The following is a 26959-nucleotide window of genomic DNA, read 5'->3' on the forward strand; positions in this document are numbered from 1 at the left end:
TGTTAAAAGATGGTCATCATGGCCCACGTTCTTTGAAAACAATAACACGATCCTCATTAACACAATCAACACGCGCCCGCACAAACACAGAGGAAATCCTGTTTTGCGTCTCAGTGAGCTGTCCAATAGGAACACGCAGCTTCACTTTTGTTTGCATGGGGTGAAGGCTATGGAGGGGGAGGAGGGGTATCGCTCCTTGTTCCCTCCGCCTACTCTTCAAACGCGTGAAGAAGATGCTTAAAAAAAAAAAAAGCCTCGACCCGCCCCCCTTTCCATTCCCATGGATCGTGTTACTAGAGGCTCTTCGACATCTGCTGCTCCCGCGAACAACAGAGCGCGCTCCCGCGACTCGAATCCGCGCCTCCGGCACCTCCTGCCCTCTTCCCAGGACCACTGCGCTCTTATTTTGTGTGTGTGAGCGAGAGATCATGTGGAGCCACTGTGCATGTGCACCCCACGTTTCCCGGCTTTAGTTCTCGCCTACGGAGGACGCGCCTCCTGGTCTCGCTCCATCCAGTCCCGTGCGTCTGACCGAACCCGAGCCGGGTGCCGTCGAACGGCACACTTGTGTTTTTGTGCGCCCCTCAGGCTGCGGGTTTGCGTCCTCTTGTTTGCCCCGCGAAAGGACAACTAAGGACGGATGCGTGCAGCAGAGGTGTCTGATGTTTCAGCAGGCTGTCTAGTGTTTTTTAATTGAAATTTCTGAGAGCATGGAGTCCGTGGAGAAAGAGTGCGGGGCGCTGGGTGGATTGTTTCAGGCGATCGTCAACGACATGAAGGTAAGAGACACACTGAAGTCGTCTATGATCTTGTTCATGCACAGTTTCTGATCAGAAATAATTTTACTGCCTTTGTGTCTTTCCTCGCCCCCCTCCTCCACTTCTCCACTGCAAACAGCCCTGCAGGACAAACTGGGAGATGAAACATGTTTTCCTTTGTGTTATTTGCATAATGTGCAGCAGGTTTCACCCTTAATGTTTTGAAAAGTACTTTTCAACAGAGGCCTGGGAGGCTATATTACATATGATTATTTTTTAAAACACACACACATATTTTGTTACAATCATTATTTAAATAAAGGAATAAAAAAATATTACAAATTATAGACAAGTAATATAATATTTTATACTTTTATTATTGATTATTATCATTGATTAAACTATCAAACCCCTTAAAAAATGTCCCATACTCTCTGTAGTTGAGTAAACAAACGCCTGAACCATTTTTAAATTGTGTTTCTTTCAAGGACACCTCCAATTGGAAATTTAATGGATTTACAATTGAGTTCAATAACAATAATCATTTAAAAAAATATGTAAAATAAAGAATCACCAATTATTAATTGTATGCCCTTCTTCTAGTTGACCTTAGTCCTCTTTTATCTCGGCTGCTACATTTTTACTAGATTAAAATCTCAGCCGTGGAGGGATGCTTTTAATAATGTAACAACCCTCTACACAAAAAGCAGCTCAGAATATTATATAATGTGCTCTCTGGTGTAATTGATTTGACATGTGCCCATTTTTTTTTTGTTACATTACCCAAACACTTAAGTGAAATAGTTTCCAAAGCAGCAAATGTTTGCATCCCATAATGTCCGACCCAGATTCAAGCATGTGTTTGTTGTGTGCTGGGGGAGGAGGGTTCAAGTGAAGGAAGTTGAAGCCGGGTGGTCCGTGGTTGTTCACGACAACAGATGGAAAGTGCGAACGCGTTCATTAGGCCTGAGAGACGGACGGCCCTCCCAAAAGTGTCGCTGTAGCTTGGCTTACTTTATCTTTACAAGAGCTTAACAAGTACGTCAAGCATGTAGCAGAATTGTTATTGATCGCTTGCTGGCGGTGCCTCTGGACCGACTATTTATGGACCCTCTTGTCAAGCTCCAACCAAATGAGTTATTAGCGGTTTTCAGGCGCTGGTTTAGTTTCATGCGTTGCCTTTTGTGTCGGTTGCACAGAGCGACAAGCTCAGTCAAAAAAGTATTGAAAAGCAGATGAATGAGGCTGAAGCCCTGAGTCAGCACTGTCCGCGTCCACTGTACTAGACAGAGATGTGACCTCATTCCTGCCGCCTGGCTGGTCAACACAAGCCTGCCAGACCAGCTTCGCCCCCCGGGGGCTGCACAGACCCGCAGTTTCCTGTGGTGATCTCAATTGTGTACATAAGACTGATTAATGTTACTGTCTACTGCAGTGTGGAGTGCTCCTACATGATAAGGCACACACAAAATATCATTGACTGAACACACGGGCAAATTGCTTGTTATGTAACTATTGCGATATGAGAAATGGAAGCAAAGAAGATGTTTAACTGCTCCTTTTGCCAGGACAGACCACTTTTCTCACCGTCACACTTCACAACTTCAAGACTTTTTGTGTGACTTAAGGATGTCGTTTTTTAATATGAATATACAACCTGAGTGGCATTTCATTGAAGAGGTTCGACTCTACATACCAACCTCGAAGCATGACATCTGCATCCTCCTCGGACGGTGGCTGTGGATGAAAAGAGACGTGACATCCTCCACCTCGGCCGTTTGTGCGCATGCCCCTTTGCCCACATCCTTTGTGGCCTCCTTCAGCTGTCTTGGCATGACACCCGTCCTTCAACAGGGAGTTGCAGGCCCGACAAGACAATTAGACACCTGTTAGAGAGCAAGCGCGGACAGCATGATAGGATGGTGCCTTGCAAACACTTTTGCTTGCTAGCCCCCAAATCATTTTCCAAGGCAAAATGTACATACAGTCGGACTTTTGTGACAATCCCAAAGCAGGGTCTAAAATGAATGCTGGGAATATTCTCAATAATTGGAAGCTTTTAATTGGAATTATCGGATTACTCTAGAAATTGAGCGTTTTTTTTTTTACATTCGTTTTAAATATAAATTTTGTTTTGCCGAAAGCAAAAAATCATGCAAAACATGCGAGGGAATTACAATACTTTTAATTGCTCCATATTTTGCTTGTACCTTAAATTTAGTTTAAGAACACAAAACAAAATAATCTACCAAGCCTGTAACTTGAAAAATTTCTACATTATGGGACTCCTAAAGTGTAGGTACCGATATACTTGCAAGAACTCTGGTTGTCAGGATTATGCTAAAATATACTTTCCCAAATTGTATTTAAATTCTCTATTAAAATCCAAGCTCTCAGTTTCCATTTAGTCCCATAAATTGCCATTTGTAATTGGAAAATTCACCGAATTTTGCTAAATTATTCAGGATTGTGAAAACTTTATTGGTTGATTTTATGTGTTTGCAAACAGGATTACTACACACCCGAGTCAAACTTTGTGGAATGCAGAGAATTGCGCCAAGGAAGAAACGATTCAGTTTTGCTTCAGCAGCTAGTGAGCAAATGAAAAGACGAACAAAAAATTGGGATTTAAAAAAAAATAAAATAAAAAAGATAACTATTTTTCATATTTGCTGTTTGAGTCACAATCAAGCCTATTCCTACCGCCTAAGAGTTAAAAATGGTACAGTTTAACGACATGCTCTGTAAACCAGGAAGTAGCATGTTAACTGCTAAAACAGATGGGCAAACAAACACAAATGTGGCACGCCACTAACGTATTCACTTGTAACAGTTCTTGAGTTCTTGAGCTGCACTCTTGCCATTCTTGTGATCTTTATAAGGGCGGAATATTTAATGTTTTGGCTCTCATTAGATGTTGTGGCCTGTGAATCCTTCCCTCTGGGGGATCCGGCCTTGAATGTGTTTCATGTTTGGCTTCCGTTCTTCTAGCTCAAGGCAATAACTGATGAACCTGGGCTAAATCCACTGCAGATTTCTTTAAAGACTTGATTGGAGGCACATAATGATAGAAGCGCTTATGTGGATCTTACAGTATACGTACGACAGCCGTTTAAATAGCAGCTCACAGCAATAAAAAACAGAAGAGGATGTTTAGGTTCCTTCACTGACCTGTTTCCTGCCTAAGGGTAGGAAGTCGAAGACTATTTGCACTGTTATAACCCTTTTTGAATCTATTTCAACAAGTGTGAAACTGAGCAGGCATAGTTACGTAACAAGATGAAACAGATTAGATGATGTTTAAGAATATTATGTCTTTTTCTTGTTCTCTCTCTTATTAGAGCTCCTACCCAGTGTGGGAAGACTTCAGTGCCAAGGCTACAAAACTGCATTCTCAACTCAGGTGAGGTGGACTTTTTTTTATCAGAGGCTTGATCTTATCGTATTCTTATTATGAATTCATATATTATCATTAAGTATCAACATATTTTCAGGACAACAATTCTGGCAGCCGTGGCCTTTTTAGATGCTTTTCAGAAAGTGGCGGACATGGCTACAAACTCAAGAGGTAAAGCTGTGGTTTTTCTTTTCATAATCAATGCAATAAAAAAATTGGATAATACTGTTTACTGTATGAATCTCAGTTTGCTGTTTCAAAATTGACCATTCATATTCCCATAGTCAAATGCCCATCCCTAGTGCTCACTTTGCATGCACGCCACATGAAGCACAGGCCACAGAGGCAAATGTCATCAGTAGTTGTATCAGCTCTTTCAACCTTTCATGGCCAGTTTGATTTCTCTCTCAATGCTAAACCCGTGCTTTGCTGCCACGCTGCCGACTGGGATAAACAGTGCCAGGCTGAGCTTTGAAGTCGAGAAAAATGTTCTCTCAGGAAAGTGATCACAGGTCCGCAAGCCTCCGAGCGTGGGATTGCATGATCCTGAAAGCTCTTGTTTCAGGGGTAGAAAAACCTACAATAGCTTTCTGCAAACAGGGGCACTATTTATGGCCAATACTATCATTCGACAAAATAGCATATGTACTCTCTAATTTTGTTGTAAATGCTTGTGACCTTTGTCAGGGAAATGTTAGACAGATATTCACCCAGCTAGACATAACTAAAGGCTAATACAAGCAAATCACATAATTTTCAGTTGATCAGTACAGAAAACAATAATTTTTGTACTTTTTTTTTTTATTTAAATTTTCTTAATTTTTAAAGGTCACAAAGTGACAAAATAATCTATATCTTAGTATTATATTATGCAATATAACGCGTTAAGGGATTGGAGGGGACTAAGTAGCAAAAAAATGTGACTAGGACATCCGTAGTGTTTACATAAACATACCGTATCCGTATAGTGCAGTTCTTTTGTTTGTTTGTTTGTTTTTAATTCTTAGTGTCTTTGTGGCTTCCTTTTACTCAAAGTGCACTGTGCAGTCAGCCTCTAGTTTGTCTCTCACATTGACATATGTTATGTTCTTATTGGCCCTTGTGGTAATTATGAATGAGTCCTGTGAACTCTGCCTAGCAACAGGTGACCAGGCAAATGTCATATAACCAGGAAGAAGAACGGAATCTACTAGTTACTTACTGTACATTTTATTTCCTATTCTAATGAATCACAAACTTGGATGACAAATTGTAGAGTATTTGACAGAACTGTAGTCCTTGCCCATCAAACACCATTGACTACCACAATCACACTGACCGCATTTGGCTTTACGTGACCCCCAAGTCACAATGCTCTTAGGATGTCCAAAGTTCAGGGGGTAAGGCTACTCAGTGAAGTGACAATCCAAGCTTATTGTTCCTTTGGCCTAATGAGGTCTGCTGAGCTGCTTTGTCGCCCAGCAGCTAACAGCTAGCAGCTAACAGCTAGCAGCTAGCAGTTAGCAGCTAGCAGCAGCAGCTAGCCACAGACACAGCTGATTAACACAGATTTCTTTGGAGTTGATCGTCGAGAGCAATATGTAGGTCAAAAACCCCTGCATGAGTGCGAGACAAGTGTGTAAATGCTCCTGGCATGCGCACACATGCGTTAATGAAACTGTAGTAACATGCACACACACATGCTTAAATATAAGACCAACAGCTGGTAGATGGATACCTGATCTTTGCAGGTCACATGCCCGCATGCTTTTAAACAGCCTGTATTAGTAGTTCCACAGTGTCCACTTACTGCCGTCGTGTGTTTACACATTGTCACGTCTACTTTTTTGTCTCTCCACTAACAGTTTTAGGTTTATTGTGGAGGCTAACATTTACCTTAAGTGATCTCAGCAATGCATTATTTCTACAAAATGAAACAAGGTTCTTTGGGTTTAGAAAGTGGAAAGGCAAGATTTAAGATTAAACATGTAGTTGAACCAAATCAGAGAATACATCAACATGATATATAGAGCAGGGCGATATGAGAGATGGCTGAATAGATGTATAAAATAAAATCCCCTTAATGTGTGTCACTCAAACACCCACTCACTCCACCAGTCCCCTCTCAGGAACATTAACTTTAGGATTAGTATTAGTAGAGGCATGATTTGGAAAAGTTGTGGAGACAGAAAGAAAAAAAAAAAGGAAAAGTTGTGGAGACAAGAAATGTAGCAAATGCAAATGTCGACAGGTAAATGACATTTAGGGGATGCTAATGGTCCGACCTGGAGCTGCCTTTTTGTGCACTGTGTCTACATTTGACTTAAGTTGCATGATTAGAACGGTATAGTATTAAATCATGTTTCCCCTTATTATAACTCAAATTATATTATACACACTACTACTAGGCCATAGTGACATCATACTTTGGATTATAGAACGCCACGGTCACGCTTCCATCCTCATTGAGTCTATTCTAGGACCACCACACCCAAGCATGCATCCATTGCATCCTGCCTGGTGCGTAACCCTCATATAGGATGTGGTACTGGTCTGCTCTGATGCTTTTATGAATTATTATTATGTTTTTTTTTTTGTCTGTGTCAGCACAAGTCACAACTCCCAAATGACCTTCTTATTAGTTTTGAATTTGATGCAACGTGGCTGTGATAGCTTTATTGTCCAGTTTGAGTTTGTGGCTTCTTTGAGTCAGTGTACATCACACTTTAGCAATCACTGAACATAAACTTCACATAAATTTCAACTTCAATGTAATGTTGTCTGGCTGTATGGAAGAATACTTAAACCTTGCGACAGAGACTGTAAACATTTGAAAATGCAGGCGAAAAATTGACTTTTTTTTTTTTGCCGTTGAATAGTTTGAAGCTGTGAGTTGCTCCCTGTTGGATATTACAACTAAAGAAAGTTTAGAGGCATATGTTTGGCTTCACTTTTCAGACAGTACCTTTGACTTACTCGTCTAAATTCAAATACAAAGACCCCCCCTCCACACACACACACACACACACACTGCAGAATGAACACATGGTTGCCAAAAAAAGCAACATTTCCATTCATTAAGAGTTTCCCTACTGCAGGTCCAAAGAGAGAGAAGAGTGTATAAAGAAGGATTTTATGATTTCCCCCTATTGACTTGTGCAGCTTTTCCTACCAGTAATAACCTTATTTAGAGTGCCTCATAGACATTGGCTTCTACTGTGTGTGTGTGTGTGTGTGTTTATGTGTCAAACTGCCACGCTCTGTGTCCCATGTTCACCACTTCCTCCTGCCTGTGGAGTCCATTTATGGTTTATGGTCATGGCTGTGTGTTTTATGAAGACTCAGGAAGAAGTGAGATTGCAGGCATTTTGGTGCCGTCACGTCGATGGATTAGCGTCTTAAGACCCGTTTGTAGAACAATCACAGCTGGGTTCAATTAAAGTCCATCAACCACAGCGCAGAAAGTTGTGTTTAGAGCATTTCTTAAAGATAAAACTGGTTCATGTTTCAACACTAGTCTTTCCTTGGATTTAAGCTTGAGGCCCACTCTTGGGGAGATTCTATATTTAGGTTGGTCGTTCTATTGGTTTCTGTGGTGACCATTTTTATCCCTCCATATTAAACTGATGCGAGGTCAATGTAAGACATCTGCTGCTGTCTGTGTTTGCTGTTTTGCTGTTGCTATGTTTGATAACATATGTTTTTGTGGACTTGGCTTATATTTTGGTTGTGGTTCAATTAGACAGAGGTCAAAGGGCAGCTCGTGAAAGACTAATGTTCCGTCGGGGTATGGCATACATGGCTTGTCTTTTCACCAAGTGGGGTGAGTCTTGTTAGGGTGGGGGTTGCGGTTGCAGTGGGATTTCCACAGCTCTTCGTACCCAGGCTCGCCATAGGCGTTTCGCTAATCCTCTTAGGCCAACTCTATAACACACAGACTCAGACTGGCCGCTGGTCCCTCCTGAGCGGCCACCCCCAGGTTTAACAAAATTTGCACACTGGGATCTTGAGGTGGACTGCTTTGCAAGTTTACGTTTTTTATTTTGACATCTGTGTGCCAGACAGTTATGGTGGAGTGCTAACGGGTACAAAAGTTCCCTTTGGTTCACTGCAATCCAGTGTTTTTACTACTTATCCATCACTGGTGCATATCGAGTGGAGGCATGCTAGTAGATCAGTGTGTCAGTGAAGTAATAATCTGCTTGTACGCTGTACCTCTCTGGGCTGGCAGATGGGACGGATATCCCTACCCGCCATCTGGACAAGCTGGCATGGACGAGTTGCGACTCTGGCCTCGTGTAGAGCGAGATCAGCGGATTACTGTTCTCCACACTGTCCTAAACACTGTAGCTATTTTTTTTTTTATAGGCATGTCAAATAATGAGTGTGTGCATGTGACCAAGATTGACATCCATCAAGCTTGGCATGTCATGTTTGAAGCCTAGGATGAGGATGAGTATTGTCATGTAAGCACCACAGCTGGATAGCTATAGCCGCATCCTATGCCCCGTTGACTTAGTGAAATAATTTGGGGGGATTTTGCATGAACCTTCTCTACTGTCCCATTTCTGCCAATCTAATGCAACCCCTGCCTGGTAAGCCTCATTTCCAAGAGGCAAAGTCCAGTTTGGTTTGGATCAGTAAATCCTGATCATGTAGTAGGTCGGCAGGATGGCAATAGCTCTGTCAGCTACAATGTGACATCATAAGCGCATGATAGCATTCAATGTTGTACAACTTGTCTGTAAAACGGATGTGAGAGTACTCGCTCTGATAGATTGATCACATATTCAGATTTTGTCATAGTAAAATCCTATACCAGTGCGCTGTGCAATATGACCAATATTCCATAAAAAGAGAACTGTGTTCCCTAGGGAGGGGTCAGGTATTTTGGGAGCTTTTACTCTAGAAATGTCACGAAATTTGTATGAAGCTGAACAAATGCCGGAAAGTTTCCCAGCATAATACTCCATGGGCCCTATTTTCGTGCCCAGCGCAAGTTTAGTACAATCTAACTGCGCACATGCATGAAGTTTTCTCTCTATTGAGATTTTCATAGAAGGGTGCCCATTTCATAAATGGGTATTTGGGCCATTGTGGGAGTGAGCACAGCCAGCTTGGTTCCGGGCTAATCGAAGCAGCTTCCCTTTAAATTAAGCGTAGGAAAGTTGTGCTGAGAGTACCGTACGTTTATAGGGAACTGAAGAAAGATCTCCAAGTTGGCCACTGCGAACAGTAAGACTGTCTTCAACCCCCGGTTATGCATCTGATCAAATACTACGCCACAACTTAGACCAGATTTCACCTGGTCAAAAGTCGAGTTTAATTTCTGTGACCAAAATTGTCACCAAAATACCGGAACGCCGAGGAAGGTGCAGCATAGTCTACCAAATTCCCAAACACGATAATCTAGATTTTTTTTCTGAGAAAATAGGGCCTCATGCATGTTTAACTTCTCTCTTTGAGGTTTGTTTGGCCCACAGGTATTACTACATGACGACAGCAAAGAGTAAAAAAGAGGTAGGAACAGTTATGTAAGGAATAGGCGAAAGGGGAGAATAATAATTGTAGAGAAAACAAATCTTTAGGCATGACTTTCATTCTGAGGCTGAATACCAAACTAAGAAGACAAACATGAGACTTGAGGGGAACACTTTGTTCAGAAAGATTTTGCACATGAACTCTGGGTGGAAAGTGACACGAGTGTGAGAGGGCTGGAAGAGAGGAATTTGGATGACGAAAGAAAACATTATCAAGCATACACTTGTTATGTAAAAAAAATAGCTCAGATTTTTTTCTAGTTGACACTTTTTTAAACTGTTTTGCGAGTACAATTTGTTTATTTAGTTGATTGTTGGTTGACCCCCTTTCTGTCTCTGCTATAGACAATGAAAGAGGGTCCTTTATCTACTGTTACCTATTTGGATACATTTACATAGCAGCATTTGTGGTGACCCATGGTTTTAATCTGTCATGAGCAGATTTTGGATCAATCTAACACTTTACTTACTTGATGAACACTAATCGCACATCAGCCTGTGCTATACTTTATTTATTTATTTAAATCTGAAATACTGCACGTGAGCAGTCATTGTGAGATCACCTTGTAAAAGAAGATGCACATTTCTGTTTGTTTTTTTTCTTCCATTTTTTTATATACCAAAAAGGTGTTTTTTATCAGTTTGCATTCATTGATAAAGCACTTTATAAACAACAACTGTAGAACAAAGCTGTACAAAAACAAAACAGATACATGACTTTAGGTAAGGAACAAAATCAAATAAACAAGTAAAATAAAACACACAAGGACAGCTGTGAAGAAAAAAAAATATTATTTATTGCTAAGTTGAATAGCCAAAGAATAAAAGTGTGTTTTTAAATTAGATTTAAAAACACATGAATTGAAAGATCTTCTAATGTGAAGTGGCAGTTTGTTATGTGAAGGTCTAATCTTCAAAGCCATTTGTCATCATCTGTAGAATTAAATCTGGGCCCTGAGGATAATAAGGACCTATTATCAATCACCGTGTTACTGGTAATTGACTTTTTATATTCTGATTTAATCATTAATAGTAGTTAATTTGATTATTTTTAAGACAGTAAAATTCAGTTCAAAATCCTAGTTGACCTTACTTAGATCATTCATGTTCAACTATCTCTGTAGTATGAACCAATGGCGTGCAAAGGGGGGCAGGACTGCTCTGTTTGCAAATTAGCAGTTGAAACTGCGAAGCGTAACAAGGTTGGAGGAACCATTGTATTATTGTATGTACGCAAGGGTGTGAAAGGAGGTGATTACTAGCAATTGCAGTTGTCCCAATACATACGGGTTTATTCTGTGACGTGAAAAGATCATTCAGTGTATGTTTAAATGTCTGGGGATGGAGTGTGGACAATCCCGTGTGGATATGCGGCTCCCTAGATTTATTGTGGAGTATAGTACCCCCCACTCCCTTCAATCTAAATGAAAAGCACATTTAGACCAGGAGCTGACTTTATTTTTAGAAACGTTTACGTTCCTTCACAGGAGGTTCCACCTACAAAATATCGCCCACCCACTTGTTCCCCCTTCCCCACATAATACTCTCCAGAACATGGTTACACCACATAACAGCACAACTGAAGTCTGTCTGCTTCTCAAAGTGCCTCAGGTCATGACTTGGGAGGTGGAAATTGCTGTGCGTGCTCTTTGGCCCAGACAACAATAGGATGAGTGTGTTTGACTCCTCATGTGTGGACTAAAACAATCGTCGCGGAGGTGGTTTCCTCTGCCTTTCAGTAATGTTGCCGCTGGTAAGAGAAGACAGATGTAAGGAAGTGACGCACAGGCTGGACAGTAAATATAGCACATAATTGCTTCCATTCTCTTGCTAAAACGGTTTTGGAATTAATATTATTGAATCGAAAGTAAAAATTTTAAATTGGGGCCTTGGGTAGTCTCGAATCTGCACTGGTACTTTAAATACTGATACATTTCATAATGTACATTTTTGTGTATATTTGATATTTTAACAACATAATGTGCATGTGGGTACATGTGCCAGTAAGGGCCATGGCCACCCCCTTTGATTTAATGCTGAATTGAGATGCCACAAGTTATGCTTTAGCGCACAAGCCTTTTCCAATCACAGTTACAGAATCCCATTCCACAATTTGACATGCTGCCATTCATTAATAATAAAATTATCTTATTTTACTCAAGTTGAGCTCTTAAGCTATTGCTGATATGCTGTTTTGTTCCCACACTGTGTCCATCATATTCAATTTAAGACGCAAAATCAGTTAGATCACTTACTCAAATCAGCAGCCACATGACTTCAAAATATCGTTTGCTTGGAAATGAGCTAGCTGTGCTTTGAAGCATGTTTTTGTTTTTGATTTGAAAGAAGAACTTAGCAGCCGCATATTTGCACAACTTGGGAGTAAATAAAATCAATGAAGATAACATGCCATTTCTAATTTAAAAAGATTCAATAAAATGATGTGTCTTTATGACATAAGAAAGGAAGCAGCAGCCGTTATTAGTTACTGTACATACACAGGTTGCAACATTAGCTACACCTGCACAGTCTGTATAGAGATCCAATCTACTGTATCAGAAATGCTGCCTTGGCATTGTGGTTATTGTGAATCTAGTTTGCATTAGGAGGTAAATGACAAAATATATTTTTTTGCATGTCGAGTCATAGGCAATTAATTGATGACATCGTTGATCATTTCAGAGTGCAAAATAAACTGGCGGTAGATCAAAATAGCGATTAACCTCGCTAGCTTTTGCTACTTCTATCGTTGCAAAGTCTTAAAGGGGAGTCAAGTCCAGAATTGTTTTTATAATAATATCTTCTGTGCACCCCATTAGTCTAATCGGTGAAACACTATTCTGATTAATAATGTACTTGTGAAATATGAATTAAGAAGCAAAATTCACTGAAAATTACATCACATTTCCTCATGACAAATCACAGCTCACCTGTTTTTTGAGTTTAGTCATGTGACGTTTGCAAGGTGAGCCTTGATTGGCCAGTACCTGAGCCCTTAGCAATTGTGTGTGATTTCATTTTCACTCGACAGCAAGTGGCAAATTGGCCGCCACTGAAATGGATGAAAACAGTTAGATTTAGATGATTAATTAATATTCCACAAATGCAATGTTAATCAGAATACTGTGTTTAGCCCAGCTGGGGTGAATAGAACGTATTATTGTAAGGACATTTTTTACCTGATTTCCCCTTTAAAAATTATTGTCTAGCGGGACTTGGGACTGGCAGAGAGGACTACGGGAAGGAATATGGGCAATGGTGCCAAGTAAAGCATCTTTTCATCTGCGTTTGTCCAGTGATGGCATCAGATGAGCGAGTTGAAAGTCCTCAGTAAATTGGCCGAGTGGAAGATGAAATGCGTGACGAAAAGTTCATTATTATCTTTTTGAAGGCAGAATTTGTCATAGAGCTCTTTTTGTGGCCCTCCCAAAATGGCAGGTGCGGCACAATTATCGGGCTGTGCCTGTTGCACCTGCTCAAGCTAACCAAATATCTCCTGACCAGTTAAAGCCAGCCAGCATCTCATCATCAGTGGGTGCCCTCTTCCATCCTCCCCTTCGTTCCTCTCTCATCCCACCAGCTCCTTTCATCCCTCAGGGGCCTCCACTGTGTGCCAGCCAATTGACGTTCAGCAACACTTTAATAGGGTGAGAGAGGCAAAAGGCAGCCGGCTTGACTGTCTCTTTTCAACCACAGTCAGCTCGCCGGCCAATGTGCCAATGTGAGGAATCACAGTTTCTCACGGATGATGGAAATTCCTGAGCACAGCAGCTGCTGTGTAAGAGCAAATAAAAGACAGTTGGATTCTTGTGGAAGTGAACCATGGCGCATGTTCTTTGCCTATGCTAAACGCTTTTTGTTGACACACGGAGTAGAACAAGGAGCAAGTGTCTGACTCAGACTGCAGTAGAGAGCTTGGTTGCAAATCCTGGACTGATGCTCGCTCCAAATCAGTAGTCCAATGAAACCTGAGAGAGAGAGAGAGACAGTTCACCAAAGCTCCCATATTGAAGACATCAGGAATAAGGCGCTGTAGCTCCTGGCTTCTTGGCAGGGGAGCTCACGATATAGCGGGCCTATTAAAGGACTCCCCTTTCCCAGAGGAATTAGGGTAGATAATCAGAACCAGAGCTTACTGAATTTTTAGACCGCACTTAGCTGGACCTCATTGCTGTAGTTTTGCAATTTTCCCACCATGGGTTTCGCCCTACTGTCAGCAATACCAAGCACTTTTAAAGAAGCGTAGGAAAGCTGATGGGAATTTGAATTTTGAAACAGCACCCAGTGTGTGGTTCTAATGAACTGCTGAGTCACTACCGGATGCTAGCTGTGCAAAGATAAATGGCAGTTGCACAACATCTTGCCTCCATTCTAGCCTTTGTCCATTTACATGTGGGTGTTGGCCCTCCTCTTGAGCCACAGGGGGCAAGAGCCGCTAAATAACTTTACCAGCTTCTCTGTACAACAAGTTATGTTTTAATGCCAAGAAAGTCACACATGAGACATTTGACTGGCTTTGCTATTTTGACTTAATACAATTCTCAACTTCAGTTCTCTTCTTGTTCGTGTGTGTTGGTCACATGCGAGGGAGCTTTGGGAGTGATTCATACTGTCCCACTCCATCCGGTGGGGGCCAGAGGCCAGAAAGGCTCGTGGATAGGGCCAGGAAGACTCTGGACCTCTCCAGGATGTGGCTGTCAGTTGATCCTCCTCAGGGAGGGAAAGGAAGAGAGGAGATGGGTTGAAGAGAATACGGGGGGAAAAAAGTAAGGCGCAGGTGTGGGTGAGACATTAAGATGGGGGTCGGGTGATCACGGTTGCCTGGCAGTGACTTTGCAAATGTCTGTTAAAGAGATAAGATTCCACATTTGCCTTGCTCTGTAGTGCTGCGTGATGAGCTATTTCACAGCTGTGCGTGCCTCGTGGGCTAACGTTAGAGTGCCATCGATGGCCATTGACCTGGTTCACGTGCTTGCATGGTCCATGACCAGAGTTGGCGAATCCAGGTCCAGGTCTAAAAGATACTGTTAATATTTTGCCTTACCTTTTCAAAATATTTCAAACCATCCTAATTAAGATGTAAACTGAGCATTAAATTATGCTGTTGAGTACGTATCCTTATAAAGACAACTTTAAAGTGGGAGTCAACCCAAAAATGTCCTTTACAACAGTGGTCCCCAACTACTGGGCCGTGGACCTGTACCAGGCCGTGGGCACCTTTGGACCGGGCCGCGTCGGGCCGCACAGTTGAAAGAATAAAAAAAAACTTACTGTACTTCCGGTTAATTGATTAGCCGAGGCTTAAAAATATTTTATTTTGAAAAGTGACCAGATTCTCTCTGTTTACGACGGACTCTTGACACATGTCAAGATGCTAATTATCTCCGTAGCGTCTTGTTACCGTTGTTATGGTAGTGGACTTGCGTTTGTTGTCGTAGTCTTTTATTAATCAGCCGACGAACAGCCAAGCACCCCCCCCCCCCCAACTCACTGGGTTGCCGGCCCGCCAAAGTTGTGGACATATATGAACCGGTCCGTGGTAAAAAAAAAGTTGGGGACCACTGATTTACAATATGTTGGATGCGCCCCCACTAGCCTAAACACGGCATTCTGATTAGTGTTGTGGTTGCAGTATTTGAGATAAGCAGCAAAATCCACCTGTTTTTATTCATCTCAGTTGGTGGCCATTTTGTCACTTGCTGTCGACTGAAAATGACATCACAATTTCTCATGGCTCAGGTAACAACCAGTCATGGATCAGCTTCACAAAACAGGTGAGCCGTGATTGGCCGTTATCAGCTTCAGAAAACAGGTGAGCTGTGAATGGTCATTACTTGAGCCCTCAGCAACTGTGATGTCATTATCAGTTGACAACACGCGGCGAAATGGCTGCCCCTTGAGATGGATAAAAACGGCTGGATTTTGCTGCTTAATTCATATTCTACAAACGCAATAGTAATCAGAATACTGTGTTTAGACTACTGGGGCTGCATTGAATATATTTATTTATTGTAAAGATTTTTTTTTAGGTTTGACTCCAGATGACCTTTCAACTCCAACAATTATGAAACAGTCAATGAAGAGGAATCCAGTGTATCTCTGATCTCTAATGGGGTGGTTTCCTAGTAACACTTTTATGACATAACTAGCAGAAAAGAGCACATATCTCAGTGGACAGCAATCTAGAGCACAATGTGCTTCTTTGAGTTTCTGTCCTGATTCTGCAGGGAGGTTTCGAGTCAGTTTCTGTCCCTCCACCCTGCATGAATGGTGTTTAGGAAACAGAGAGAACAGGAAAGGCAGAGCAACCAAGGAAGAATAGAGGGATATCCCCTTACGTTCCCTCCTTTTTCCTCTGGGATAGAAGGGATTGAGAACTTTGGGACGGATGGGGGGTTGGTTAATTGCAGCACCTGTCCATACAGAGGCAAGAACATCTGTATGGGGGACCTGCGCAGCAACATTTTAAAACAAGCAGTCCTTGGCTCGGCCTGTACGTATGTCTGGTGAGAGACGCTAAGATTAGCAATGTGTGGCCCAGATTACAAGAGGATCAATGCTGCCACATACTGCACTAGGCTGTGAACCATCAGTGAGACACTGGCCCGTCTGAGCATTAGGGCTTAAGACTCCATTTAATTACACTTCAGCAGAGAGGAAAAGTACAGTAAGAAATTCACACAAGCTGTCATTTACACTGTGGTGCGGCTCACATCTGTAATCTTAGTATATCCAGGCACAATGTACATTTCATCCGGAAGATGATATACTTTTACTTTGTGCACAATGTCATATTTGCTCTCACCACATAAATATGACATTTATGGTCTCTGGTTTTACAATTGCTACCTTGTGGCTGCAGGAAAAAGCCATCTTGTGAAGCAAAAACAGCCCTGACTTACATTATATCACATCTTTTCAAAATGCGTTTCTCATGTGTCATACTGTATATCATTAACATTTGTCAAGAGTAACAACATTCTAAATGCTAAATACATTCTGTTGTCCAGCCATCCATTCTCTCTACCGCTTGTTAGTATAAAAATAAGATGCATCCCGTCATAAAATTATTATTAATTCTATAGGCACATTTCAATTAAGCAGTGTCACAAAAAAGACAAGGAAAGAGTCACAAGTTTCCTGGGACTTAACAGGCATCTTTCCCTTTTTTTTTAACTGCATATTTTTCTGTTTCTTTTGAAGGCGCCACCAGGGATATTGGTTCCGCTCTGACCAGGATGTGCATGCGACACCGCAGCATTGAGGCCAAATTACGCCACTTTACCAAGTACGTGTCATCTGAATGTTGTTCGTTTGTCTCCTCTCACCTTGAGGGAGATTAGTGCTCCCAGGTTCCATTCCATCTCATTTGGCCTTCATCTCTCTCCCTGAGTGTTTCCTGCAAGACAGATAAAGCAATTTACAACACGTCCTTCAATTTCTGAGTGTCATCTTATCACTATAGTGCTCTAATGGAAGGCCTGGTCACGCCACTCCAGGACAGAATAGAGGAATGGAAGAAGACTGCCAATTTGCTGGACAAGGATCATGCCAAAGGTGAATGACGTGGAAGCACATTTTTTGACTGAAATAAGAAATCTACTAAACATTTATGAGTTATCTTTCTGTGTGACGTTCCTGCTCAACAGAATACAAGCGGTCTCGCCAAGAAATCAAACGGAAGTCATTAGATACCATCAAACTTCAGAAAAAGGCAAGAAAAGGTAAGAATCCCTTGAGCTGAGCCTGACTGCCGACTTTGTATCAATTGAGTTGAACTAGCACCACCTTGTGTTAGATGCAGGTGTTACAACAGCAAGCAAGCTGATGGGGACATTTGTCACATTTTCAGTCTGCTTTCAAGCTTTGCACTCCTTCACAGCTATTGCTCTATGAACAAAAAAAACCCCTTATATTAATGGTTGTACAATAACTCTAAATTGTACCACTCTTCTTGCATCATTGGTACAACTTTTTCAAACAATGTGTCCTGATATGGCGCTACTAACATTGCTTGTTTTTCTCTCCCCCTCTCCCTTACCTCACCCCCCTCAACCCTCCTTGATTTCTTTCTGTCCATTTCCCCCGACATTAGAGCTTCTCGGTACGTCTGCTGAACTTACAGTGATAGTTCTTCACGGCATCACATCCATTATAATACTTGACTGCCAGTCAGAGAAAATGTGTCATGTGTTTATGTTAAACATGAACTATATTGCACACAGTTGGTATTATGCTCACTAAGTGAGAATGAGAAATCCATCCATTCTCTGTAATCTTCACTAGGGTCAATGGTGTGCTAGAGCATATCCCATCTGACATTGGGCTAGAGGTGACCCTGAATTGGTCAATCACAGTAGTTGAGAGATGTCATACTCAAAGTATTTGTCCTCACTGTCCATTCATGATTAATGTTACTCATAAATGATGGCCATAGAATCAGAAATGGAACTTCTCTGTCTAGGCTGCTCTGTACAATATGACTTAAGTAGATAATAAGTCAACAATAGTACTAAAAGACAAATAACAGAATGTACCCCTTACACAGGACTTACATCAGTACAGTTAATAAAGGTTTAATGATAGTGCCATATTTCCTATGAGGGAAAAAAAATAATTCTTAATCCCAACAATTTGGAGCTTGGCCCTGCAACAAATTGTGTTTGACCTCAGGGGGTTCCCAACAGTATAAGACGATATGGACTGTGTCAATATAAGCAATAGTATACACATTGGTCTCAACATTAGGTACACTTGCACAGATTACACTCTAAAAACAGTTGCGTCAAAAAAACAATTGGAATCAAAATGATACCGACCTAACTTTTTGGGGAGTGTTTTGTACAAAACAAAACAAACAAGCAGACAAATTGGGTTTGGAAAACAACCCCAACATTGGGTTGTATAACCACAAAACAACACCCAAAAATTGGATTGTTAAACAAAACCCACAAACAAAATTAGGATGTTTTGTACTACCCCAAAAAAGAAGATGAAAAAAAGAAAAAATGGGTTGTATTGGTGGCTATTCATTCAAGCTAATGTTTTGGGTTAAGTACCCAAAAAGTTGTTCATATCCATTTTTGGCCATTTTTTTTTTTTTTAGAGTGTAGCATAAAAAATGCACTCTAATATTTGTTGGATCAAAAATAACCTATACTAATACCTTTTTGGGGGATTGGGTCCAAATAGCATCCGATCCCTTTTTGACCAATTATTGGGTTATATTTTACCCAAATGTTTTTCGAGTGTAATAAAATCTGTACAACCTAAATCTGTCTAACAATAAACCGAGAGGTTCATGAATTATTCAGGCTTTTGATGTCAAACACATTGACACTGACGTCAATAAATCTTTGGTAAGACAAATATATTACTGTGAACAGCAATTTGATAACTACTCACATGTGTATAATATATTTCTGAAGGAATCTTTGTCTTCAGATGCATGAAAGTGGCTACGTCTGTTGTAAATCAAACAGCTGGCGTCTTACTCGTCTACATCACATCCGTCTTTCATTCTTCACTGCGTCTGTTCATCTATCATAGTGTCAAAGTAGAATGTACTGTGCCCTTGATTAACACTTTTCTAATGGAATTCATTCAAGGGTTTTGGAGTCATCACCAGTAGCTCGGCATCAAGTCATTATCTCTGACATGCTTCATTGTCCTCCCATTGCCATGTACATGAACCCATCAAATAAATAAACACTTTCTCATGATGTTTTCTAATCATCTTTCATTTTTGACTCTCCCCCTTCTTTGCTGCAATGTTGTTCTTCTCCTTCTCTCTTGCCTTCTTTGCTCATCCTCCGCAACCTTCCTCCCTTCCTCTGTGTCTTTGCACACACACGCACACGCATCACAGGGCGAGGAAACCTGCGCCCGCAGCTGGACAGCGCCATGCAGGACGTCAGCGACCTCTACTTGCTCATGGAGGAGACGGAGAAACAGGCCGTGCGCAGAGCACTTCTGGAAGAGAGAGGGCGCTATTGCGCATTCATCAACATGCTGCAGCCTGTTGTGGTGAGGAAACTTGATATTTGTTTTTTTTTTGGGGGGTGATGATGTAAAATACTGCTTTACTCTTGCAGAATGTTGAGATTGCCATGTTGGGAGAGACAACACACTTACAGGCCATTGTTGATGACCTCACGCTGCTAACTGAAGACCCACACAAACTTCCTCCAGCCAGTGAGCAGGTATCAGACACTGAATTATTGATACCAAGCTTGTCATCTGACATCATAGTAGTGATGGTTTGTTTGACATGCCAAACGGTAAAATTACCGAATGAACAATACTGAGCTCTCCAGACCACAAAAATAAATAAAATAAAAAAATAAAAATAGTGATGGTTTGTTCTGTAGGCCCAAATGTCGTGCTTTTAGATTGACAGTAATTTTTCAAAATGACCTGTAATTGATTAGTAGCTCACAGCACACACTCACCGGTCACAATATTAGTTACAATCACATATTGAATGCCCGATACAAAACTTGATGAATTTGAGATATTTTCATATAAGGGTGTGTTCATTATTATGCTTGTAGTTTGCATTGCTATTCCCCTATTTATGGTATCTACACAAGCATCAGTACGAACTAAATCAATGTATTACTCTTTTTGGCCTACTAGAACCATTTGATGTATGTGTTGCCACAGGTGATCCGGGACTTGAAAGGTTCTGACTTTACCTGGTCATATCAAACACCTCCCTCCTCCCCAAGCAGTGTCAGCTCTAGAAAGAGCAGCATGTGCAGGTAAAATGTAAACACACGCATGCACGCACATTCACACACTTCTATAGAGTTGCCAAGCCACTAGCACGTTATCGCAACCAGAACATGCTGACAATGTCACTCAGTTTTAGTGTCAGTGTGATATTTTGTGCTCAATTAACGTTTCTGTATTCTTGAATCTATCAAACCACTCATCCGTCATCCCAGTGGTTAAAAATAAGTAATGACAAAACGATTCATTTAAAACAAAGTTGGACTTACTATTGGGCATTGTTTATCTACTAGGTAAAAGCCTCGTAACCTTTATACAAAAATATGATTTTGCGCCATGATTCAATCAAAAATAAGTTAATCTTGATGTCAACATGTCAGCAATGCTCTCTGTAGCAATTTGGCCCAAAATATCTTTACAATAGCATTTTTATTTGACCATTTATGACTGAAACATCTTCTAATTAAATAAAGTAAATAAATAAAGTCGATTAACACCTTAGCGCTTCATAATAGATACTCCTGCAAGCCTGTGGCCAATAGTTTTCAGACTGGGTTCGGGTTCGAATTTCCTTCCCTCCTGTCTGTGGATGTGAGGTCATGTGCGCATTGCATTGTTTACGCGAAGAAGGGTGTGTGCAGTTTCATTTTTTTGTCAGCAGGTGGCACTAGCGACTCAAAATTGAATTTTCTGTGTTCAGCAGCTTTAATATAGGGTAGCATACGTTTGGCTTCGAATAACCCTGACCTTGACCCCATCAAACACTTTTGTTTGAACTAGAACAGAGATCGTGAACCACATCTGTGAACTTTTGGATGAACAGCCAAATATTCCCACATTTATTTTATATATATATATATATATATATATATATTTTTTTTAAATCAAGCAAGTTATTTTCATATGTTTCTTATGTTAAACGTCCTGTCAACAGTCTCCTCCAGATGCCCTCTGCAGGGGCCCATCGACTCAGCAGCGTCTCCTCTCACGACTCGGGATTTGTCTCCCAGGATGCCAACACCCACTCGAAGCCTCCTTCTCCAATGCCCTCTGACATCACCAGCCAGGTAGCAGCCATTCCGTCATTTCTTATTTGCATCTCTGAGCTCTTAGATGCAATACAAACAGATTTTGGTTGAGAATGTTGACATTATTTGTGGCGCAGTGGACCATTTAGGTGATTCACTCTCTCGCAAGCTGCCATGGATACGAGTTTCTTTTTTGGATCTTGTTCATCAGCAGGCCTCTCCAACTAATCCTCTTTGCTCTCATCTCCAACACCTTTGTCTCACTCGTTCAATTTTCATCTCTTCCCTACTGTTTTTACTCCCATCTTCCTTCCCAGAAATCAACAAGCTCTGCCTCCTCGGAGGCTTCCGAAACCTGCCAGTCTGTCAGCGAGTGCAACTCCCCCACTGCGGTTAGTAGTGCATGCGAGTCTCCAATAAGCCGAGCTCCTTGATAAGCCAGTCACAAATATCTACAGTACAGTCGTTGTTAGCTCGGGCTTAAAGAGGTCCACAGGCGGCCTGAGTGCAATTGGACTATTTGTGGATGGCGTGCACTCTGACTCAGACTTGTGTGTCATTCTGCAGTTTGGCTCATGCTCATCCTTCGGCACCTTCCGCCCTGCTTTCTCTCACACTGGCACCATGAGGCCTCTGTCTGTCATACTTCCTGCGTCCCCCACATTTAACCGCTCCCCCGGATCCAACACCCCCTCACCCACATCAAAGGTTCCTAGCTGGAAGGTTTGTTTTCATTTGCAGTTTTCATTTGGGTTCTCTCTCCTTTCGACTTGGTTGCTTCTTTGCTTCTTGTGTTGCACATGTTTAGATTAACCTTGCAGTCACCTTTCTGTTGCTCATCAGGTTCAGTTTTATCATCTTTTTCCCCCCCAAAAAAAGATGTGGTAAACTGAGGCGGCTCGCTCATTTAACAACAAAAGCTGCAGTCTGCCCATATCTGCCTCGACATTTAACTGATTCATGAGTCGCATCAGAAGCTGTAATCAAAAAGAATGGGATGGTACTTTCTTGGTGGGTGTCTTATTGTTGCATGTGCTGTTCCAGGATTGGGCCAAATCAAGCCAGTGTGAGCCGTCATTGGCCAGCACTTTGCAACGCAGGAGAGAGTCTCTCGATAAAATAAGAGATATGGAAGCTCCGCCCAGTCCGAAGGGGTATTGTGGGAATCAAGGAGATGATGCACACAGAACAAGAATCGGACCGGGAATGATTACAGCTAAGGTAAGAAATTCTGTGGAATGCAAAAGCATGACCAGCACTCACAACGATCAATAGTTAACTCCCAAATCAATACAGTGATCAGCTTAATTTAATATAGAAGAGATAGTTTCATCTTGATCTATCTATCTATCTATCTATCTATCTATCTATCTATCTATCTATCTATCTATCTATCTATCTATCTATCTATCTATCTATCCATCCATCCATCATCTATCTAATATTTGACTAAACCTGTGAAACTTGTTTTTAAATGTTAAATGTACATTAAAATACTACTAATATTTACTAATTATTACAACAAAGTTTAAAATGTAAATATGTTATTAAACAAAGAAATGTACAGGAAATGTTGGTTTTGCAATTCATCATTGCGTGCTACGTTGCTGCTATAGGGCCCATCACATGTCAATAAAAACAGGACCCCACGATGCTAAATATACAATTGTATGCATTGGGAATCTGCATGTGTTGTTCTACAGCATGGGGAGCCTCTGTCGCCAGCAGCCAGTACTCTGGCAATGGTACTGACCAGAGGCCTAAGCATGGAGCAGCAGAAAAGCAGCAGAGACTCACTGCAGTATTCCAGTGGCTACAGCACCCAGACCAACACTCCCTCGTGCTCTGAGGACACCATCCCCTCCCAAGGTGAAACTTCACTCAGTCACTCATTCAAAAATTTGGGGAAATTTGGCTTTTGAGTGAAATATCAGTTTTTAGTTCTTATTGTACAACTTGCGTTATCTAACAAGAGCAAAACAGCAAAATGGTGTTAACCTTGCATGAAATTAAATGCAATTTTCTATTCTTATCATTTCTAGCTGATCATATACAGAAAAATCACCAGTGTTAGATTAACACTCGCAGTATAAAATCTAACACTAGAAAAAAAATGTGTCCACACCAATGAATGCAAATCTTACACTTTTCAAAGCGTTACTTTTTTCACACTTAACCAGTGTTACTCCAACACTGTATTGTGTTAAAAAATATACACTGGTAAACAGTGACTAGTAGGGGTGTTGGAAAAAATCGATTCGGCAATATATCGCGATATTACAGCGTGCACTTCTCGAATCGATTCAATCTGCGGCCGAATCGATTTTTAAACATCAATTTTTTATGGGAATATTCAACAAAATGTCTTACTTAGGGTTAGGATTTACACATTAAGCATGGAAGAATGTTATATTAATGGAACATTAAGCCTTAATATTTTTATTTCAGTGCTGTTCAAACATGAAACAGACTGCAACCTGAATTTTCAGATAAATAAATCAATTTTCATACAAATCTTACAGTGTACATGTACAAGTTTACTGATGAGTATTTTCTAAATTTGAGTTAAAATCGCAATAATCGATTTATAGATTTGTTTCGGGATAAATCGGTATCGAATCGTGACCTATGAATCGTGATACGAATCGAATCGCCAGGTACTAGGCAATTCACACCGCTAGTGACTAGTGTTGAAAGTACTCTACACTAGTGGTTCTCAACTGCGGTCCTCAAGTACCCCTATCCAACCTGTTTTCCATGTCTCCCACAAGCAACACAGGTGTTTCAAACGATCAGCTTATCAGCAAGCGCTACATGAAGCCTGATAACGATCCTCAGCTGTGTTTGGCTGTAGGAGACATGGAAAACAGGCTGGATAGGGGTACTCGAGGACCGGGGCTGAGAACCAGTGCTCTACACCAGTGTCAGTATTAAACATTGAAGTCTGCCTGGTGTTTGAACTCAAATTTAACTTAAACTACATAGGCACTATATAGCGTTTTCCTCCAGTACTAATACCCCGAAATAAAGCTGGGAATCACCCAATGCCGATACATCTTGTGGCCATTTTGTGATCAGGAACTAGACATTATTAGAATAGAAAATATCCTTAATGTCATGCATTTTAAAGGAAAATGCTCTATTAGAATATACAGTGGTCCCTCGTTAATTCACGGTTTATTTATTGCGGATGCGCTGTATCGCGGATTTGTATTTGGGTCCAAAATGTAAACTTTACGGGGTTCATCTTGGGTTTTAACTCCCGATTTTGCGGGTTTTTCAGAGAGGATGTCCTTGTAAGTGTATTGGTATTTTCACGGTTCTAACCCCTGTTGTGAATTTTGCTGTTCATCTCCTTGTTAGAGAAATTGTGCAAAAAGAACTGAAACTTTGAACACTTGGACATTCCAAATTAAATTCATCCTGTCACTGCCCCCCAAAAGCAAATCCCAACGTTTTATGGGTAATTATGTATCATGTAAAACGCCTCCAACCTGAATGAGTTACTATCATCCCTAGGTTCTGATTATGAGTGCTATTCTCTTAATGGGGATGCTGATACCGAGGCACAAACGGAGTTCGACAAGTCCTCAACCATCCCCCGCCACAGTAACATCGCCCAAAGCTATCGCCGCATGATTCAAACCAAAAGGCCTGCCAGCACAGCGGGCCTTCCTGCAGGGAAAAGCCTGCAGAGTGCTTCCAACGGTGGCGGGGTTAACAACGCGGGAACAATTGCCTCTGGAACGGCTACCATTCGGCGGACGCCTTCCTCCAAGACCGGGGTGAGACGCACACCTTCCACATCCGGCCCCATTCCCATACGCCCTCCCATTGTGCCGGCGAAAACCCCCACTGTGCCAGACTCACCGGGGTACGCCAGCCCATCCCAGCACCGTGCGTGTAGTGAAGAGTTGCTCTACTCGGATGATCCATATGCAAGTGAATACTTAAAGGCGTCTCAGAAGAGGAGCCTCTCTGACACAGCGTGGGCTTGTGGAGGAGCAGACAGGACTTCTTACACCCAACAAGCCCACGGCATGGCCGCCCACAGTGCTGAGGAGGACTCAATGCTGGCTGCCAACCGCCATAGTCTAGTGGAGAAGATAGGAGAGCTGGCGGCCAGCGCGCAAGCCCTCGGTGAGGGTCAGTTCCCCTTCCCGAGCTCATCATTAGGGGATTCTACTCAGTGTGCGCTCCATGAAAATTTTTCTGAAGCCCGAGAAGGCGTGGACATGTTGGTTACTATACGTCGGGGCGTTAAGCTCCGCAAGGCAGTCACTGATGATCGGTCAGCCCCAAGAATCCTGCGGTAGCTCAGAAAAGAGTCTTTCGGAATAATTACCACAACACACGAAATAAGGCACAAAATACAACCAGGATGGAATTTGACAATAACGATCATTTGACTCTCAGACAACATCAATCATTTCATGTTATGTATAAAGTAGCTCCAGTTGTATTTTTTTGTTTGATTTGTTATTTTTGTGAGCATTGTGACCGTTGATCTCTACTCCTTCTTTCCCCCCTTTCCCTTTTATTACTCATGCTCCGGTTATCACAAATCTTAAGTGACGCATGGAAAGCTCTATGTCTCTGTTCCCTGGTGCTCTTATGATTAATATAAAATTCCTTTCTTCCTCAACCACACACCCGTCATTGGAAAGTGATGGTCGAAGAGCTCTGTGAGCCTCTCTTTGTGTCGTGTTTCCTAACTTTACTGTACAAGAACCGTTATTACTGTTATATTTCATAAGATGAGAAGCAGCTGGGTGATTCATGTATAATAGGAGCAATATGGCAGTGTTTTTATCGCTGTACTGTACTGTCTATATATTCTGCTATTAAAAACGCTTTTTACTGTTAACTGTGTTATTGTCTTTGACGCAAAATGCAAAATCCATAGTTATCACAGTTATGGCTAATATTTTACATTGTTTTTGTTTGTAATTTACAATTTAGCGAGCAATAGCATTTTTATTAATCAGTTTCTTGAGGTAAAAGGCAATTTAGTATCGAATACCAAATGGTCCATTTGGCTGACACTACAGATCTATTATTTATCATTTTTATTGGTTCTCAAGTAGAACTGCAGTCCTATAAGGAATGCAGTAGGAATACTATATGTAACTTAACGTGTTGTATATAATACTGCGCAGTACTGAAGAGCAGTCCTACCACTGCAAAGTCTACAACCACAACAATAATAGGGGTAACCGGGGCTAGTTGTATCACGGGTAAGTTGTCACGTTGCAATTTTCTTGTCCACTAGTGGGTGCAACGAAAAAGTGGAATACCGGTTTTCTTCATATAAATGGTCAGGGTTTGTGTACTGTCTGAGTAGAGAATAGCACATTGTGAGCTAAGATGAGTGCCAGTTATCTGTTTTGCACAACCCAAAGTAGAGTTATTCAACTTCCTGTATTTTGAAACAGACGTCATACATAGACAAATTCTAGCAGCAAATCACGTGGAGTCGTTAGAGGAAAGATTCAGGTATCTTGTCATGCCTCAGTCACTGCT

At 41.4% G+C, this 26959-nt stretch overlaps 1 protein-coding gene across 5 annotated transcripts; it reads left to right on the forward strand.

Moving 5' to 3' along the window:
* Window positions 1-231: 231 nt before the first annotated feature.
* mtss1la (MTSS I-BAR domain containing 2a) lies at window positions 232-26303 on the forward strand. Of its 5 annotated transcripts, XM_077568580.1 has the most exons (16): window positions 232-779; window positions 4100-4161; window positions 4253-4326; window positions 16878-16962; window positions 17140-17231; window positions 17324-17398; window positions 17770-17778; window positions 19543-19700; window positions 19769-19876; window positions 20340-20437; window positions 21343-21475; window positions 21754-21828; window positions 22004-22159; window positions 22481-22657; window positions 23140-23305; window positions 24956-26303. In XM_077568580.1, the coding sequence occupies exons 1-16, from the start codon at window positions 711-713 to the stop codon at window positions 25750-25752; spliced, it is 2334 nt and encodes a 777-aa protein (XP_077424706.1). In that variant the 5' UTR covers window positions 232-710; the 3' UTR covers window positions 25753-26303. The 5 variants fall into 5 exon arrangements, with proteins under 5 accessions (XP_077424706.1, XP_077424707.1, XP_077424708.1 ...); XM_077568581.1 differs by lacking the exon at window positions 17770-17778 and having other exon boundaries at window positions 233-779; XM_077568582.1 differs by lacking the exon at window positions 22004-22159 and having other exon boundaries at window positions 234-779.
* The last annotated feature ends 656 nt before the right edge of the window (window positions 26304-26959 follow it).

The sequence above is a fragment of the Vanacampus margaritifer genome, chromosome 6 (assembly GCF_051991255.1).
Source record: "Vanacampus margaritifer isolate UIUO_Vmar chromosome 6, RoL_Vmar_1.0, whole genome shotgun sequence".
Lineage (NCBI taxonomy): Eukaryota > Metazoa > Chordata > Actinopteri > Syngnathiformes > Syngnathidae > Vanacampus > Vanacampus margaritifer.

Excerpts from the sequence above, each read along its gene's own strand:
- mtss1la (XM_077568580.1), top strand. The coding sequence starts at position 711 with ATGGAGTCCGTGGAGAAAGAGTGCGGGGCGCTGGGTGGATTGTTTCAG. Across the intron at positions 4,162-4,252 it reads AAACTGCATTCTCAACTCAG|GACAACAATTCTGGCAGCCG; the intron begins GTGAGGTGGACT and ends ACATATTTTCAG. Across the intron at positions 22,658-23,139 it reads CGGGAATGATTACAGCTAAG|CATGGGGAGCCTCTGTCGCC; the intron begins GTAAGAAATTCT and ends GTTGTTCTACAG.